At 37.9% G+C, this 20,057-nt stretch overlaps 1 protein-coding gene across 1 annotated transcript in view; it reads right to left on the bottom strand.

Moving 5' to 3' along the window:
- SHISAL2B (shisa like 2B) overlaps positions 1 to 20,057 on the bottom strand; it is a 26,053-nt gene extending 5,996 nt beyond the window's left edge. Inside the window, exons 1-2 of the mRNA XM_054487498.2 lie at positions 19,691 to 20,057; positions 14,857 to 15,014 (exon numbers count right to left, since the gene is read on the bottom strand). Coding sequence (XP_054343473.1) covers positions 14,857 to 15,014; positions 19,691 to 19,881 — 349 coding nt within the window. The 5' untranslated portion in view covers positions 19,882 to 20,057. The remainder of the gene's footprint in view (positions 1 to 14,856; positions 15,015 to 19,690) is intronic.

The following is a 20,057-nucleotide window of genomic DNA, read 5'->3' as shown; positions in this document are numbered from 1 at the left end:
CATATCCCCATCACCAACCCCTTCTGTCCTCCATTTTTCCCCCCAAAGCACTTATTAACTAATATAATTTACCTATTTATCATGCTTATCAGTTATTGTCTATCTCCTCTCACTAAAATTTAAGTACCACATTCCAAGAAACTTTTGACTATTTTGTTCATTAATGATGTGTCTATAAAAATGCCTTGCACATAGTTGTTCAATAAATATTAGTTGAGTGTATTAATAAAGGATAAGACAGAAAACTTTAAAACTGGGTAGCAAAAGACAAGATTGAAAACCAACTAGCAAAAAGTATTTAGAGCAAATGATGCATGTCTAATATGTAAAGATCTTACGTATCAACATGTAGGACATTAACACCTTTTAGTGAGTGAAGAAAGTGACAGAGAAGATAAAATGGCTAATAAACATGAAAAAGTTTTAATCTTGCTAGTCAGAAGGAAATGTAAATTTGAAAGGTGAGAAACCATTTCTCATCTCTCAATTAGGTGAGGATAAAAAGTAATTTTTCTTGGTCAACTGTGTAACATGATGGGAGTGTAAATTGGTCCATACTTAAAAGTGTCAAATGTTCCTACCCTATAATTCCGCTTTAACAAGAAATTCCCAAGGAAACCATCAAAGATGAGATCTAAAGCTTATAGACATCTTCACTGGTTATTTTAAATACCAAGAAATGAAAGTACCTTAAATTTCCAATGATAGAATTGCTAAATATCATGCCTGAGATACCATGCAGCCATTTAACTTTAAAAAAAAAGTGGTTTCTAAGAAATACTTAATTACATGGAATGTGCTTAGAATACGATGTCCAATGAGAAGAATGTAAAACTATCAGCAATATAATGATAGTTAATACTTACATAGCACTTAACGCATAACACTATCAGCCTGTCTGGTAAAGCCCTTTAGGATCACACATAAACTTGGTTAGGCTGATGATCTGGTTCTGCTTTCCTCTTCTGGCTCAGTTCTCCCCATTACCCTCCTTGTCTTTGGTGGTTCAGATACCCACAAGTCCTGTTTTCCCCAAACTTTCCCTGGTGTCTCCCTCTCTGCCCCAAGCCTCTTCCAGCTGCCTAGTGTCTCTAATTCTCCAGCCTCCTTTGCTTGAAGAATTCTCCTTCAGGTTTTAGAAAATCTGCCACAAACCTCCCTAAGGGGTAGTCCATTAGCCAAGACTCCTTCCATTAGAAGTAGCTACTGTACATCCTCTTCTTTTCACCATATAGCATGTCTTCTGGATATGAGTTTTTATTTTTTTTTTTAGGTGAATCTAAACCTTGCCTTTAAGTATGCTAATACTTCCTGGCTTTGCATATTAATTGCTTTCTATAACTAAACTACTTTTTGTAAGTAAAAATATATATTAAAGATACTTTTCTATAAGTAAAATGCTTTCTAGTATCAATCAGGACATCCCGCACTCTGGGACGATTTCATGGTTCAACACTCAAAGGACAATATTATTTACAAGTTTTGAAAGACGTCTCACTGCAGCTTCCATATCTTACCCATAAGACTGAAACATGCATGGTATTGATCTCTAGGCTAATATTAGAAGCACTGAAATTTAAAATCTGGGGCCTAGAGTGGCACAATAATGACTTTATTTCAATTACTTCTCTTCTGAACTATTTTTGGTAGTAAAATAAGTTACTTAATATTCTACTTCTAAATATGCAATCAGTATAATTTGATTTTTAAAAGCTAATTTGTTGTAGGCACAGCATTTGCTAGCCTGGAAAATAGCCTTTGCCCAGTCAGCAAGCAAAGCTATTTAAAATAAATATAGTAGAGAAAGATGGCATGAAAAATTTAAGAAATAAAAAATAATTGACTTTGCAAAGTAAACATTTTCTAAAAATTAGATTCAAATTTAACAAATAATAAACAAGGTTTATGGAAATTATATCTTATTGTCAAGATGATTAAAAAATCAGATAGGCATTGTATGGATTGTTTTTAAGATTTTGAAAGGTAGGTTTAATTGGCCTCATGCTGTCTTTATTAGGGCTTATTATTCTGGAAATAAATAAATTTCTCTCAAAGAATAAAGGTTTTCACCTGTTTTTGAAATCTTTATGTTATCACTTTGGTTAAATGAATGACTTATTTTGCAATGACCAGTGATCCTATTTCATGATATCAAGTGTTTTAAACTTTTTATATTTGACACACTTTCTAAAGTCAAATTCTAACTTGAGTCCTCATTAATTTTTTGCTATTAGTCCCCAGAAGTCCAAAAGAGACATATTTGGCTTACTGGTATAGAAATCATACAGGAAGCATTGTCAAATATGAAATGGTGTTTGGTTTTCTTTGGGCTATATTTGTATAAATGTTATTGGTATGTGTTCCAAAATTATGGGAAACTCCTATAATTCTAATATGACTTAGAGTATGTTATTAATAATTATAATTATTATGTAAAACTGTTGTATTCCACAGAAGTAACAAATTGCTAGTAAAATGTGGTTTTAATAATGGCTGTCCTAAGACTTCTCTTGTTTTGATCCTCTTCAAAAGGTGGTTTATAATCAGCTGTAGGACTTTGATGGGTGCTCTTGAATGCAGGTTTTTTAATAACTTTGGAAATTGTGACATTAGAATACAGGAAAAAACTTTCAGGACTCTCAGAGAGCTGAAATGTTCATGAACATCAAACAGGACCAGAGTTAACTGCATGGACTGAGTTAAAAGAAGACTGAAGTAATCTTTCTGACTTTTTGCTTAAAATGTTGCTGATCTTTTGTTTTGTTTTCAGAGTGAAGAAAACTTCTTTTTAAGCTATTTACAGCTTTTAACAATTGAGTAAAGTATACTGTAAACAAAATTTGGAGCATATTTCTCTCTGCCTGATTTCTCCAGAATTTGGAAACTATTTGTGAGTTTTCTTAACTTATGGCAATATAGTTATTTGTGTAAGTGCAATAAGAATGTTTTCTTTTGCAACAGGACACGATTGGAGAAACTGGTTGTTTTACCAAGCCTTTGAATAGAATAGCATGCTTTCCTTTAAGGAATCAAGCTTAACCCATAGAGCCAATAAAAGCCCTTTGGGGAAAACTGGCCTCATTCCATTGTCCTCACGGTCCCTGTATAGGGCTCCTAACCTGTGGTAAGTAAAGAATGTCACATTCTAACAGGCCCAAGAGGCCCAAGTTATCTTGGGACCTCAAGAGGAGAGGAAATTACACAACTCATAGGTATTTGAGGATACAAACTCATGGCTGGGCTCAGCTAAAAAAAAAAAAAAAAGGCTTATCTGAGATTCCTTGAGTTTCATCAAAGCCAATCTTAAAAGCCTATTTGAAAAATAATTATCCTTGCTGCCCTTTATACAAATAATCAGGCCAAGCATAAGACTAAAGCTTATTTTTGCAAACAAATCAGTCCTATTATTTGTTTTTAATAAAAATGGGAGACTGGAGAGAGAAAAACTGTGTTTCAAAATGAGCTATAGTACACCTGTTATTAGATTCTAGTCTTGCCTAGACTAGATTTTTATTATTTTCTACAGTTTGGACTGAATTCTAAAGTTTTTCCAGGCTACAAGTCTCCAAAATAATGTTTTTAATTTAATTTTTGTTCTTTCTTTTTCCTTTTTTCCCTATTTTTCCTATGTTGAAATCACTGAAAACTAAGCTGTGCTTTCTTTAAAGCCCTGCAAACTGAAGCTAGACAACTTAAGCTTTAGAAGAAAATAACAGCAACCTATTTACATACATAAGCCACTTCAAAGTAATATGGCCTATATTGATTTACCAGGATTGTTCTGTTTTTGTTTGTTTTCTCTCTTCCTCCCCCTATTTTTCTCTTCGATAGGACATGAGACTTAACAACCTGCCAAAAATGAGCTTTCCTCATAATGTGGGATCTACCCATCTAGGAATGAACCATAGTAGCCATGAGAGATCAGACAAAACCTGAGACCAGACTCATTTTTCTTCTAAAATGCTTTCTCCAAAAGATTTTAAAAAGAAAAGGATGGAAATGTGAAAGGAAAATAAATAAATCTTGGGACTTCAAAATCACTAAGCTAAAGAGAAAAGTCAACCTGGGAACTGCTTAAGGCAAACCTGCCTCCCATTCTATTTCAAAGTCATCCCTCTGAGGCTCAGCTAAGACAAATGCATATCTGATTGCTTCCTCTCCCCCTACTGTTTATGTAAAAATGCAGATTCACTGAGCCAGACTAAATTGTGTATTTAGTGGAAGGCTAATCAAGGACTCAAAAGAATGCAACTTTTTGTCTCTTATCTACTTCTAACCTGGAGTTGTCTCACCTTACCAGACCAAACCAATGCACATCTTACACATTTTGTTTGTGTGTTTAAGACAGTCTTGCTCTGTCACCGGGCTGGAGTACAGTGGTGCAATCTCGACTCACTGTAACCTCTACCTCCTGAGTTCAAGAAATTCTCCTGCCTTAGCCTCCTGAGTAGCTGGGACTACAGGCATGCACCACCATGCTCAGCTAATTTTTTAATTTTTTGGTAGAGACGGAGTTTCACTGTGTTGCCCAGGCTGGCCTTGAAATCCTGGACTCAAGTGATCTGCCTGCATCTGCCTCCCAAAGTGCTGGGATTACAGGTGTGAGCCACTGCACCCAGCCCATCTTACACATATTAACTGATGTCTCATGTCTCCTTAAAATACATAAAAGCAGACTGTATCCCCACCCACCTTGGGCACATGTCTCAGGACTTCCTGAGGCTGTGTCAGGGATATGTCGTTAACCTTGGCAAAATAAACCTAAATTGACAGAGACCTGTCTCAGATATTTTGGATTCACATTATATAATATTTGAAAATCAAATTAAGGTGTTTGTAGGCTATTTTTCACTTGTTTAATATTATTTTTACTCTTTAGTATCATAGCAGGTAAAGATAAAAGATCAAAGATTTAAGATATAAATTAGTTTTGTATTATCTGGGTGACATTTGTGTCTTATATAAGCACCGATTTAAGTATCTAAAATTTTAATTTTTTTTGAATTCCTGGAAATCTAAAAAGTGTAATGTTAAAGTCCCTCATGTTTCCAAAGCTTTTTACATACTTAAATTCATAATAGTTTAATCAGATGTTCAAGGTGTTTTGTCATAACCAATTTGGGGTTTTTGGTTTTTTTAATGGGAAATAAACTAAGGAAGTTGTTTCCTAACTTAGTCATTCCGGGGTTCTCTCTAAGTCATCCGCATTCCGATGCTCTTGTTTCCATTATATATTTCTCTGGCAACAACTGAAGGAATTCATCTAACTTGTTTACTCCCCTCTGAGATTAAAAGGCTTGCAAAATACATTACACTAGTATAGATTTTTATTAATTTATGACTTGTAAAGACCTTTATTCCCCAGCTTCAACTCATTATTTACTTGGCTATTGGATCCTTCTAACCAGTGTTAAGTACAAAGATATTTTTTGATTGGCTTCTAAAGCCAAAGCAATTCCCCTAACAAAACCAAATTGCTACGTGAACAAGAAAAGATGTGTTATAAACACCATAACACCTCTAGCGTTCTATCTTCCTGCAGGTTACACAAATCCAAAAGTGCTTTCAAGGTATATCCCTCTGGTAACTTAGAGTAATTGGACATATTGGGAAATAACTGCACTTAGTGGAGCTATAGTGATAATACAGTCCAGCTAACTGCAACTCTGGGATAATTTTAAAAGAGAAAGATGAAAATATCTCAGCAACCTCAGCTTTTCTTAGTTTTCTTTTAATAAATAGAAACTAGTTTCTTAACCAACAAAATAGGGATAAAAACGGCTGCCTCTTTTCTGTCACAGGTAACAACATGGATTCAATTTAAATTAATCTGTAATATCATTGCAGAGATTTGTTACACATAAAAATTTTTTCTTATTTAATTTATTTTTCTCATTAGTGGAGTGGGAATTGCCAAGATTCAACATCGCAGTTCTTCCTAGGTTACTTGTCAGCTGCTCTTCCTGCTGCCTGCTACTTATTTCCATTCTTTTGTTTTTGTTGTTCTAGTCATTGTATGTAAATTTCAACCTTTCTTTAGTCCTATACTTCCTAGACTGGCATTAAATTAAAGTTTTGGCCTTTGCCAAAATTTAAATCCAATTCATCGAACGAAATCTTTCTACCTGTCCTCATCACAGGTAGGCCAACATAATTTTTCTGGTAGCAGTTAAATTTTATATTTATTTTCAAACCCTTTCCTCGGGGACTTATGATTCTTCTGTGAACTCTGCTCTTGCCTGCCATTTCAAAATATCAAAAGAGTGCTGGGGACTTCTGCAGGTCTTTATCTCGTGGCTATCGGGCAGAACTGTAATTAAGCCTTTCTACTATCATCTGCCAATGTCCTCCTAGCTTCTGTGTTACCGTTCTGAAGTTCTTCAGCAGCATCCACGTACTAACCTAGCTGAGTCACTTTATTATTTAGTAGAAAATCTACACATCCCACTCATCCTGCAGTTCCTTCTTGCGGAAACAAGCAATCTCAAGTTTTTACCCTAAAAGTGTTTTTTTTTATTTGTAAGACGATGTTTTCCCTTCAAATTTAATATGATGATGCACAGGACTGGGTGTGAGCTAAACGGTGAAGTGAGCAAAACTTATTGACCTCTCCCTTTTCAATGCTCTGCACTCCCCTCAAGTATATAAAGAGATCTCACATAAGCACAGTTAAAAAATTTATCATGAAAGTTAGAATCTTGGACTTGCCCTTTTGCTGTAGTCACTCATTAATGAGTGGAGGCAGTTCTATTCAGAAATTTTTTTCCTACCCTATTTTTTCCAGAATTCACCTTTTTCTTTCTTTTCTGTATTGTTAAATTCTTCCAACCATTGATGATCAACAATATCTTACAAAGGAAGTTAGCTGATATTATATATCCTTGAAATAAATGATTTTCAATGAGAGACTGGCTTCTATTTTGCTTATTGGTTTGAACATGACTGAGGATTGCCTGACTCTGTGCCTTGAGGAGGACTCAGAAATGCTATTATAATGGCAAAAACTGCAATTACTTTTGCACCAACCTAATAAATGTAGCAGTAGCTCTATTGAGCAATTTGATTTTCTACATTGTAGGAATAAAAGCAGTTGTATAAAATTCTAGGCTCATTATTTTAAATAAAAACGTCTTTCTATTTAAAGGGACACAGGTGGCCTTTTATGCCATTGAGTTCCAATTACCCTATCTTCTAAGATCTCAATGAATTCCTTTAAAATCTTTCTGAAATAAACACTGATATTACTATTAATAAATAATTTGGCAGCCTAATTCATAAAAGCTTTGAGCAAATGTTTCTGAAAGGACGTTAAGGCTATTTAGAAAAGTAGTTCCCAACTTCTTTATAAATTTAGTACAAAATCCATCAAAATACCATTTCTCTTTTTAAAATTGGACAGAGTGACTCAAAAGTTTATTTGGAAACTTGAATGTTACTAGACTAGCCAAGAAACTTTGAAAAAGAAGCATGACAAGAGAGGGGAGATGGAATCTTGTTTAATCAGATATTAAAATAAACTGTATACCTACAGTAATTCTTAAAGTATATTACTAGCTTAAAATAAACAGATGGATCAATTTAACAAAACACAAAGTCCAAAACAGACCACAATATATATAAGAATTTAGTTTATGACTAGTGACATTTTAAATTGTCAAGAGAAAAATGGATTAGCCAATAAATATTTGACAACTGCCTCATTATTTGGAAAATAAAAAAGGCAGATCTCTACCTCACATTTTATACCAAAATTAAAGCTCCAGGAGTATTAAAGATTTAAGTATAAGAAAAATGCATTAGAAGAAAATATAGACAACTACATAATTACCTAATACAATATAGTTATCTATAGGTATCTAAATATATAAATATAGGTAACTATATTATATTAGGTAATTATATAGCTAGGTAATTATATAATTAGAGAACCATAGGCAACTATAACTAATTACTAATACTTCGAACTATAATAGAAAATATAGTTAAAAATTAACTATATTAGGGCCAATTGCGGTGGCTCATGCCTGTAATCCCAGCACTTTGGGAGGCCAAGGCAGGCTGATCACCTGAGGTCGGGAGTTCGAGACCAGCCTGACCAACATAAAGAAACCCCGTCTCTACTAAAAATACAAAATTATCCTGGTGTGGTGGCTCATGCCTGTAATTCCAGCTACTCAGGAGGCTGAGGCAGGAAAACTGCTTGAACCCGGGAGGCAGAGGTTGCGGTGAGCCAAGATCACACCATTGCACTCCAGCCTGGCCGACAAGAGCAAAACTCCATCTCAAAAAAAAAAAAAAATTAACTATATTAGAAATCAGAAATTAACTACACTAGAAAATATAAACTATACTGGAAAATATAGTTACCTATATTTTCTTCTAATGCATTTATTTTTTATACTTAAATCTTTTATCTTTATATCTTTTGGTGAGGGGAAAACTTTCTAAGTGTGAAACCAAAAGGAGAAACCACAAAAAAAGAAACTTCTACAGTTGAAAATTAGTCACATACAAGATTTATTTGTTTGTTTCTCTGTATTTCCTAAGTTTCCTATAATGAACTGATAATGAACTATAATGAATTGAAAGGAAGATTTTCTTTTGGGGGAGCAAGGATATCTTCTAAGATGAATATAGCAGACCGTACTGAGCCAGCCCAAATCCTGTTTTGCTCACAGGCAGAATAAATGTTTGCATTATCTTTAAATTTGCTTTCCTTCTCAGTATTTCATATATAATTTATGCTTTTCTCCTAGATAACTGTGCCTTACTGCTAATTTACTTACCCCTTTTCATTTATATCATCTGCTTTTACAAAAAAGAACATCAAATACAGGCTTGTTGTTTATTATACCTATACAACTGTATTATTTTATTTGTGCCAAGCAGCTCTACTAATATTTGCCCTTCTAATTTTTATCAAAAATTCTGCTTCTAAGAACCCTTCTCTTTGCTCCTTCCCCCAGCCCCTTCTACAACTCCAGAGTATCAATAGATATTCAAAGCCCCAGGATAAATATGCTTTATCTTCCTGGAGCATCAATTTTACTCAGATATGAGAGGGAGAAGTTGCTATTATTAGAGTAAAGCAAGTTATTATATTATGCAGTCAAATTGAAAATTCTCATAATTTAAAAAATAAAATCGGAACGTCAGATAATGTAAAGCTCATTAGGCTTAAAGCGGGCCTTTCTACTCTAGCCCTTAGAATTCTGGAGACACAGGTTCCTTTCTCTCACATAGTTGGCCCTCCATATCCGTGGGTTCTGCATCTGTAGATTCAACCAACCATGGATCAAAAATATTTGGGAAAAAGAAGCATCTGTACTGAACATGTACAGACTTTTTTTTCTTGTAATTACTCCCTAAACAACACAGAATAACAACTACTTACATAGCATTTACATTGTACTACATATTAACCTAGAGATGATTTAAAGCAGGGGTCCCCAACCCCTGGGTCATGGACTAGTGCTAGTCTGTGGTCTGTTAGGAACCAGGCTGCATAGCAGGAGGTGAGCAAAGGGCGAGCAAGCATTACAGCTTCTGCTACACCTCCTGTCAAATCAACACTGGCATTAGACTCTCAAAGGAGCACGATCCCTATTGTGAACTGCGCATGCCAGGGATCTAGGTTGTGCTTTCCTTACAAGACTCTAATGTTTGATGATCTGAGGTGGAGCAGTTTCATCCCAAAACCATCCCTCCCACCCCCGACCTGCAAAATTGTCTTCTATGGAACTGGTCCCTGGTGTTAAAAACAGTTGGAGACTACAGATTTATGGCATATAAAAGGGCCAGGCACAGTGGCTCATGCCTATAATCCCAGCACTTTGGTAGGCTGACACGGGTGGATCATTTGAGGTCAGGAGTTTGAGACCAGCCTGACCAACATGGTGAAACCTCACCTCTACTGAAAATACAAAAAACTTAGCCAGGCATCGTGACCAGTGCCTGTAGTCTCAGCTACTGGGGAGGCTGAGGGGGGAGAATGGCTTGAAACAGGGAAGAGAATGGCTTGAAACAGGGAGGAATGGCTTGAAACAGTGGTTGCAGTGAGCCAAGATTGCGCCACCGCACTCCAGCCTGGGCGACAGAGTGAGACTCCGTCTCCAAATAAATAAACAAATAAATAAAATGGAAGGATATGTGTAGGTTACATGCAAATACTATGCCAGTTTATATCAGAGTCTTGAACATCTGAGGACATTGGTATCCGCAGGGTGTCTTTGAACCAATCTCAATGAATACTGAGGGACAACTGTATACATTTAAGGATTCTCTGGTGGAAAAGTTTGAGAAGCAGGGCTCTAAGACACCCCTTTAATTGCTCCTCGATTAGCCATTAATTCCTCCACAACCTGTGGAATGAGCCCTCATCCTCAGAGTGTAGACTCAGAAGGATGCCTTTCACACATCCATCTTTTTCTTTGTATGTCTTATACAGAACAATTTACAAGCAATGGAATTCTTTTAAACATTGGCATTTGAAGCATGCATAACCCAAAACACAAAAGTTTAAAAAGAAGAAAATGGAACACAACTTAAAGACCAATCAATTGCTTTAGCAATAGGTCCTCTGTACAGAATGAGCCCTAGGGGTAGTCCAATTAGAGTCTACAATCACTACCACAGACTTGCTTTTTTCAAGATCCATTCCAAATGTCAGAGCCTTAAATTGTAATGAAATTCAACAGAATAAAGATATACTATGGAAAATCTTGGCAAAATAGTCTAATATTATACTATTTTAGACTGTTGTCATTTATAGAGGGAAAAAAGTTCAGTGTCCTAAGTCAATTTAGTATGTACACAAGAACACATTTCCCTTTAGGCCATTCAGATTTCCTATAATGAAAACAGTTTCAACTGTAAAAATTAACCTAAAATATTGAGAGGCTGACCCATGAGAAAGGAAATGGCTAACTGGTGAAACCAATTTTCCTCTGACGTAATATTTACTTGCTTGATTTATTATGCAAATATTCTATTATGTTCCTAACCTTCAAAACATTCCTTAAATGCAATAAAGTCACACACTTGCTTTCTCAATAGCTAGAACACTGGCATCCATTGCTCGGTAGTAGAATCATTGGAACGGAACATGCATATTTAACGAAGGGTACAGCAACGTTTAAATATCACATCAAAGGCTCGCTTTCAAATACAAACAATTTTCTCTTCCCATTCTAGTGACATTTGAACTATTTTTATTTTGGGCTCTCCACTACGTCTGATTTGGTTAAAATCAATGCAAGGGACCAAAATCACCTCATTTGAAAGCAGCAGGAAGTCACTGATCACGTAAAATCCTGCCTTACCAATAGCATGCATTCGGGAAAGGTGTACTGAATTGATTTGCCAATTTGACAAAATATATTTATGAGGGGGCAGAATGAGGATATTTCTTTGCAAGTAAGCAGCCTCATCTAACTATAATGGACCTCCTTCACTCAGTAGCGACAAGAATACAAAACTTGAATCAACAAACCAACTAATTCTGTTGCTATGTTCTAAAGTCAATATGAAATAAAATTTTGGAGCAGTACCTAAGCTAAATCTGGAAAAATAACCAATTTTTCTTTAGCAGAGTATAGAGAAGGCAATCAATGAATGTTTTATGACTGTGACAGTGACAATATTTTGCCAATGTTTCTCAAAATATGCTCCTTTGATCACACACATGCAATGCTACCCCATTCAATTCATTCATGGAATATTTGCTATGTGTTATAGGCACTGGGGATACAGTAGTGAGCAAACAAGACAAAAATTCCTACTTTTCTGGAACTTAGTTTCTAGTTGGAGTGGACAAAAGACAGACAACAGGTAAGTAAAGGATATAATATGTTAATGGTAAATGCCTAAGATAAATTCAAAGCAGGAAGAGGGTATTAAATGTTGAAAGGGAGTTAAAAATGCAGATAGGGTAACCAGGGCAGAGCTCCTGGGAAGGTAACTTTTGAGTAAAGATGGAAAGTGAAAATGTAAGTCATGCAGATATCTGAGGGAAAAGCATCCTAGACAATAGTGGAAGCATGTGCAAAGACCCTGAGTCAGGAATTTCAAGGAACAGTAAAGGGGCCAAGGAGGCTGGGCATGTGAAGATAAGAAATATAAGGGCAGATCACAAAAGTCCCCATAGGTGACGATGAAGACTGTTTTCTCCATTGAAAGAGATAGGAAGCGATTAGTGTTTTCAGCAGAGGAGTGACATGACCTGACTTGTGTTTTAACAGGTCTGCTCTGGCTGCTCTGAAGAGCAGACAGCAGGAGAACAAGGACAGAAGCAGAAAGAGGAGCTACTTGTTTTAAAATGCAGAGCCTGGAACTTGTGTTTTTAACAAGCTCTCTACATGATTCTTAGGCAAAAATTTAAGAACTGCAACTTTACCTAAGCAATTGAGACAAAAATTGATTTTACAATCTGATTATTTGATAATCACTAATCAACTCCCAGTGGAGAAACTGGGCCTAAGTCATTTGTACTAAATTCAGCTAACAACCTGCCATTTTGGCCATGCAATCTCCAAACAGTACTTCAGGAAGAGAACTTTCAAGGAATCTTGGCCCCCTTGTTCTGTGACACAGGATACCCTCTGAGAGGTCTCCTCTATAGAGAAGGAAATGAGAGCTAATGCAATCACACAGTGGTGATGTATTTGATAAGGTCACAGAACAGGTACCCCATAATATGAGAAGTTTTAGGATGCAGCTAAAATAGAGCATATGGGTGGGGACTTTTCTCAATTTTTTTAACATAAAGATTTTCATTTTATTTTTACATGGAAGCAAGTAAGCACTTGTGTGTCATTCTAAATACATACATAAATCCTAAATTTATATTCTAAGTTTATATATTCTATATATAAATTCTTGATAAATTCCATATATATTCTATGTGTATTCTAGTTTGTTTATATGTGTCTCTCACAATAAAATTTATAATTAGTACTTTTTAATACACTATAGAAATTTATATTCACAACAGTTTTAACAATTCTTTGTGATTGAGTTTTATAATGGTAACAACTAGCATTTGTATAGCACTTGATGTCTGAGACAATAATAGGACCTAGTTCCACATACCATAAACATTTATTTCTACTTTATAGTCACACTACACACATATAAATCCCAATATTTTAACTAGTTTGCAATCTAGTCAGTACATCTTCTACTTATTTTTTCTATTTCTTTTATATGCCTCAATTATTTTATATGCCCTTCTGAACTCTGTACACAGTAGACACACAGATAAATTCTTAACTGAGCACTCACTAGCCAATATAGAGTGATGCAAATATTTGGTTCAGAGAATAAGTTATCAAATACTTGGTTCCTCTCTTTATTTGATATCGGGGGACCCACCCCCAATATTTCAACATAGGTTCTTTCTATTTTCCATAAGTGTCAGCCGGCTGAGAAATAAAGAGAAAGAGTACAAAGAGAAGAATTTTACAGCTGGGCCTCCAGGGGTGACATCACATATCAGTAGGACCATGATGCCCACGTGAGCTGCAAAACCAGCAGGTTTTCATTAAGGACTTTAAAAGGGGAGGGAGTATATGAATAGGGAGTAGGTCACAAAGATCACATGCGTCAAAGGGCAAAAAGGAGAACAAAGATCACATGCTTCTGAAGCCAATAAAGATCATAAGGCAAAGGGCAAAGCAAAGATCACAAGGCAAAGGGCGAAATCAAAAACTCCTGATAAGGGTCTATGTTCAGCTGTGCACATATTGTCTTGATAAACATCTTAAACAACAGAAAACAGGGTTCGAGAGCAGAGAACTGGTCTGACCTCAAATTCACCAGGGTGGGTTTTTTTCCCCACCCTAGTAAGCCTGAGGGTACTGCAGGAGATGAGGGCGTATTTCAGTCCTTATTTCAACCATGTACGACAGACACTCCCAGACCGGCTGTTTATAGACCTCCCCCCAGGAATGCATTCCTTTCCCAGGGTCGTAATTATTAATATTCCTTGCTAGGAAAAGAATTCAGTGATCTCTTCCCTACTTGCAGGTCCATTTATAGTCTCTCTGCAAGAAGAAAAATATGGCTCTATTCCGCCCAACCCTGCAGGCAGTCAGACCTTATGGTTGTCTTCCCTTGTTCCCTGAAAATCACTGTTATTCTGTTCTTTTTCAAGGTGCACTGATTTCCTATTGTTCAAACACACATGTTTTACAATCAATTTGTACAGTTTAACACAATAGTGGTCCTGAGGTGATGTACATTCTCAGCTTACGAAGATAACAGGATTAAGAAATTAAAGTAAAGACAGGCATAAGAAATTATAAAAGTATTAATTTGGGGAACTTATAAATGTCCATATTAAAATGAAATCTTCACAATTTATGTGCAGAGATTGCAGTAAAGACAGGCGTAAGAAATTATAAAAGTATTAATTTTGGGAACTGATATATGTCCATATTAAAATGAAATCTTCACAATTTATGTTCCTCTGCTGCGGCTCCAGCCGGTCCCTCCATTCGGGGTCCCTGACTTCCCGCAACAATTTGACTTCTTTGACTCCATCCAAAATCAAAATTTCAAAAATTTCAAGAGGATAAACCTTAATAACTGGAAGGAACATAAATATATTTAAAGTGGATTTACTGAACCAATGATTTAATTTTCATGAGAATAATTACATCCTGCTGCTATTTTTCCTTCAGCACAATTTCCCTAAGGTATTTCATCATTAAGGCCTGATTCAATGTGAATTTTTAGTGAGACACATAGTAAACTGAATTTTTAAAAAGCATTCATTGTTAACAGTATCACCCAGGTACAAGTTATTCTTTTGGATAGAGTTCAGGTAATTGGTAACAAATAATAGATACTGATTACCTTCTTGAGTGGAAGAAGCCTCTAATTGTTGAAGCTTAAGGCCAGTGTCTAATCTTTGAGGTTTTGTATACAGAAATAAATAGCAAAGGACACAGACACTGATGACAAAGGCAAGTAAAACAAGGGCAGCAATTCCTAGTCCAATCAAGGCACCAATGCTGAGGAAAACAGAGAAAAAATATGTGTCACACAAAGTGGTTCACACTGGTTCAACTAAAGAGAAGGCATAAATATATTGTTAGTTCTTGTTCTCAGTCATTCATAACCAAATTGTATTTTAGCGTAAAAAGTAACTGATTGAAATCTACAGTTCACCTTTTTCCACCACCAAATTCTTTTGTTTTCTCTGCAGGATTTTCGAGGCCCTTTTAAATTTATACATTACTTTTTTTTTTTTTTTTTTTTGAGATGGTGTCTCACTCTGAAGCCCAAGGTAGAGTGCAATGGCACAATCTTGGTTCACTGCAACCTCCACCTCCAGAGCTCAAGTGATTCTCGTGCCTCAGCCTCCTGAGTATCTGGGACTACAGGTGCACACCATCATGCCCAGTTAATTTTTTGTATTTTAGTAGAAACGGGGTTTCACCATGTTGCCCAGGGTGGTCTCGAACTCCTGAGCTCAGGCATTCCACCTCCCAAAGTGCTGGGATTACAGACGTGAGCCACCGCTCCTGGCTGGCCTGTACATTAATATGGAAGACCACGTGTTCATATTATAGGTTAAAGGTCACATGATTCTCTAGGGATAATTCTAAAACATCTCCATCAAATAAATATCTATTATTAATATATTTTAGAAGGAAAGATCAGGTTCACCAACAAATGATGAATAGAAAAATATTTGTTTCTGCAAAAGCACTAAAGACATATGTGAAACGCCATTTGTTGATTTACAAAGCCAAAACTATTATAAAAAAGGAGAAAGCGATTTGAATTAAAGGAAAATGGTATTTGTGAAATTCATATCAAGTTCATGTTCAGTTTGACTTTTTCCTTTCTAAAGGGGCATAATGTCAATGGCTTCCAGCATTAAGGAAGAAGCCCGTGTATTTTTCTCTAAAAATAAAATGTGTATCTGATTGTATTTGCTCCACCCTAAATTTGTAATGATTCCGTCTGATGCAGTTACCTCTAAGTCTAATCATTTGAGAAATATAGTTTTCATAAGCCTGTGAACTTAATACCACTAAATGGGAAAAGAGCTTGGAGAAAAAAAGCATTATCTTGAAAGACTAATATGCTAACATGTACTTCTTGAACCACATTTTGTTCTAATTAAAATCTACCAATAGATTTTAACCTATAAATAGATTTTAATCAATTTTACTCAAAAACAGATACTTCTGTCAACTTTCACGGTAGTGTTGTACACACTTATTTAAAGCATTTGAGAGCTTAGCTTGTAGAAATTGTTCAATAAATGGAAATCAATAATAATTGACTGCTGATTGATCTACCTATATTTGGAACATACGTCATTGAAAAGTAATATTCTTTTTCTTCATTATCTTCCTGGCTTGCCTTTAGGCTTCTGCTCTTTCCCTGGGATTAGGACACTGACAAGTTTGACCTGTACCGAAAGGGAGGGAAGGGAGAATTTGACCAGGGATGCCAGGAGCATTGTTGCTTTGGGAGGAAGGAGAACAGAACTGAAAGTGAAGAGCTAAGCTCACTCCACTTGTCCTTGATTTCAGGAGATAGAGCACCCCTGCAAAGAAGAGATTGCCTCCTGAAGCACACACTTGAAGTCGACTTCCAGAGATTCTTGTGCTTGGTTTATTGTCAACCCAGTTCCACTAGCCCTGTAGATGAGTGAAGGCTGGGGAATTTTATGGCTAGAGTCACTGTAGAGTTATATATTTCAACTTGGGGTTTGCTCTCATCTAAAAGGGAGACTCCCTACATTTGGCGACTCCTCTTTTATACTTGTTTGCACCAAACCTAACTTTTGTGCATTTTAAGTGTCAGGGAAGGTTAGGATCACTTCAGTATACACAGACACGTGGGAATGTAATCCACTCAGTTAATATTATCTGGTGCACAGAGCAGATAAGAGGCTAGACATCTGGAAAGATTCTTCAAACAAGAACCTGATTAAAAAATCTTCAAGGTAAAAATGTAATTTAGTCTATTTGAAAGCAAAATTGTTAGTTTAATTAACTTCCACATACATAGTGTGGGCTTTCAATCTACAAATTATAAAACCAGACCATTCAATTTGAAAGAAAAACAAAAACAAAGCATGCCATCCCTGCTTTCTGTTAAAAAAGAATGTTCTTCATAATACTGACAAACAGTTTCAATGTCACCGTCCACTTTACAGAAATGTTGCTTTATGGCTGGGCGCGGTGGCTCACGCCTGTAATCCCAGCACTTTGGGAGGCCGAGGCGAGCGAATCACGAGGTCAGGAGATCGAGACCATCCTGGCTAACACGATGAAACCCTGTCTCTACTAAAAATACAAAAAATTAGCCGGGCATGGTGGCGGGCACCTGTAGTCCCAGCTACTCAGGAGGCTGAGGCAGGAGAATGGCGTGAACCCTGAAGGCAAAGGTTACAGTGAGCCGAGATTGCACCACTGCACTCCAGCCTGGGCGACAGAGCGAGACCCCGTTTCAAAAAAAAAAAAAAGGAAATTGTTGCTTTATGCATGCAAAACTCTAGGTATTAACTCTCAGTAAAGACGGAGCTCCAGGAGGCTCCTAAAATATTCATTTCAATAAATACTTATTAAATAGCCACTCATGCATGGCCCTGTCCAATAGACCTTATTTCCCTAAGTCCTGGAGAAGGTTACCAAGGAAAATACTAAGAACATAGGGAGTCATAGGAGGAGAAAAGATGGGAAGGGGCCAGACACAGGAAAGGAAGAATTATCCTTGCGTCAGCACCCTATGGCAGTTGTTTTACAAGCTTTGAGAGAGGGTCTGAAGCTGCTGTCACATTAATGCGGCAATTCTCCTACTTAGGAAGTTCACTTACCTTGTGATAGCCACAGCTGTGCCTTTCTCCAGCCACTATAGAATCTCAAAACGAGGGCTAGTGACTCTTCACAGTTGGACTATTTTAAATTAGGAGTGGAGAGCAAAGAATAGGGGGCAAATGAAGCTTTAATAAATTTACCTCCCTATTGTGTTCTCAGAGCTCAATAACTCACAGGAACCCCAGGTTTAACACTGCCAAATGACAACATCAGTTGAAGTGATTTTTCTATTTCCCGGAAATGGAGCTGCACTGTCCATTTTGTCAGTACTGAATGAAGACCCCAGCAAGCTGTTCACTCCTTTGTGCCCTCATAAATCTTAGGAAGGTTTTATGTCCTCTATTGCTTGTCACTTTGGAACTATTCAAGGATCTGAGAATCTCAGGCACATTTTCCAGTTGAGTTTGACTTACGAATTGCCAGTCCCTGTTGGAGGTGCTTCTGTCATTAGTAACGCCTCCAGTGACCCAGAGATAGATTACTCTGTTATTTTCCAAAAGGCCAGATAATAAACCAGTGCAATACAGATTTCTTCCCCATGTAATCTACTAAGTATAAGCTATCATTATTTTCTGACATTTTGCCCCTGTCCAGCAAAATACAATTTTGTCAGTTGAACTTACTGGAAGGTAGGCACTCCTTTTGAGACTTTTTGATGCTTGCAATATAGAAAAATACGTTAATACTTTATTGCTTCAAGAAGTAACATTTAGTCATTTGCTATAGACTTGGCATGTGTGTTAAATTCTAGGTCATGTAGGAGGCTGGGAGACATAATCACAATACTTTACCTCTTACTAGCAGAATCCATCTCCTCCAACCCCATAAACTAATGAATATGTACAAAACAATTTAAGGTGGGAGCTCTTTCTTTGATTGTCGAACCCCATTCATTCTTCAAGCAAAATGAAAAATCAAGTTTAAAGTTTGCAGCCCTTCAGAGTGGAAGGGGGAAAAGCAATTCATAATGAAAATGTCTACATCAATACCAGTTGGAATAAATAAAATAAAATTGCCACTATGGGAAAAAGAAACAAGAAAGACCTCACCTTAGAAAGTCTCTTCACATTCCAGCAATAGCCACATGGCTCAGGTTTCAAGAAAGGGGGTGTCCTGTTCTACAGAGTGTGTGTATAATCATAGCAACCAAAAGCTGTACCTTTCTTGGTGTCTCTTCAATTCTCTCCAGGGTAGGGGTCAGATCCTCCAAAAAGGGCAAGTCGTAAAGCCCAGTTGCTTGCACAGGCCCTCAGGAACACACACACACACACACACACACACACACACCCTTTTAAAAATATATATGTATTTTAAAGAATACAGCCAATTCCTTCACACCCCTCAAAGAGTCTTAAACTACTCTGGTCCTTGTTAATGCAGTAAAAAGAGCCCCAAAGGAGCCTCCTTTCTCTTCAAATACACCAGATAAACCAAAAAGAGGATTTTAAACCTTCCGCTTGGGTTATCTTCCTGTCCTCGCGCTCCACCAGTAGGGCTGTCAGCCTGGGACTGGTCCCCGGCGAGGGGAGAGCAGTCCGCTCCCGGGAGGCGGGCGGGGAACCCAGCGGGGCCAGCCAGGCGGGCCCCAAGTGCGCCCTGGGCGCATAAGCCCGCACTCCTCCAGCGCGCGCCTCGCCTCCGGTCTTGGCTCCCGTGGGAGTTTCAAGCCGGGGGGCGATTTCTCTCCCTTCCCTCACCCGCCCTCAGAGGCTCCGCGTCCTTCCGTAGGGACCCAACCCAGGGCGGACAGCGGGGACGCGGGGGACCTCCCTGGCCCTCGCGTGGCTCCGCTTGTCGCCTCGCTAGCCCCGGGCCCGGCCAGCCGCCGCACGCGCGGGCTCTCAGCCCACCTGAGGCTCCACATGTAGCTGTGCTTGTAGGGGAAGTAGCTGCCCGGCTCGCTGCAGCAGTACTTGAGGTCCGCGAAGCCGCAGCAGTACTGGAGTGCGGCCCCCTCGCCGCGCCGGGGGCACTGGAAGGGCTCCACGAAGCTCTGGTTGAGGCTGTAGTAGCCGGAGCACAGCCGGTTGGCCTCGCTCATCGCGGGCAGGGGCCGGGAGAGGCTCGCGAGGGCCCCGGTCTGCTCTCGGATCGCACCCGTCCAGCACCTCCAGAGCCCACGGACCCCTCTGCCCGGCCTCGGCTCTTCCGATCTGGGCTCTGGCTGCCTGGGCGCTCAGCCTTCGCGCGCCAGCTCTGTTTTCTCTCCTCCCCTTG

The sequence above is a fragment of the Pongo pygmaeus genome, chromosome 4, assembly GCF_028885625.2.
Source record: "Pongo pygmaeus isolate AG05252 chromosome 4, NHGRI_mPonPyg2-v2.0_pri, whole genome shotgun sequence".
Lineage (NCBI taxonomy): Eukaryota > Metazoa > Chordata > Mammalia > Primates > Hominidae > Pongo > Pongo pygmaeus.
The sequence above is the reverse complement of the archived record's forward strand: the minus strand, read 5'-3'. Positions and strand labels throughout refer to the sequence as shown.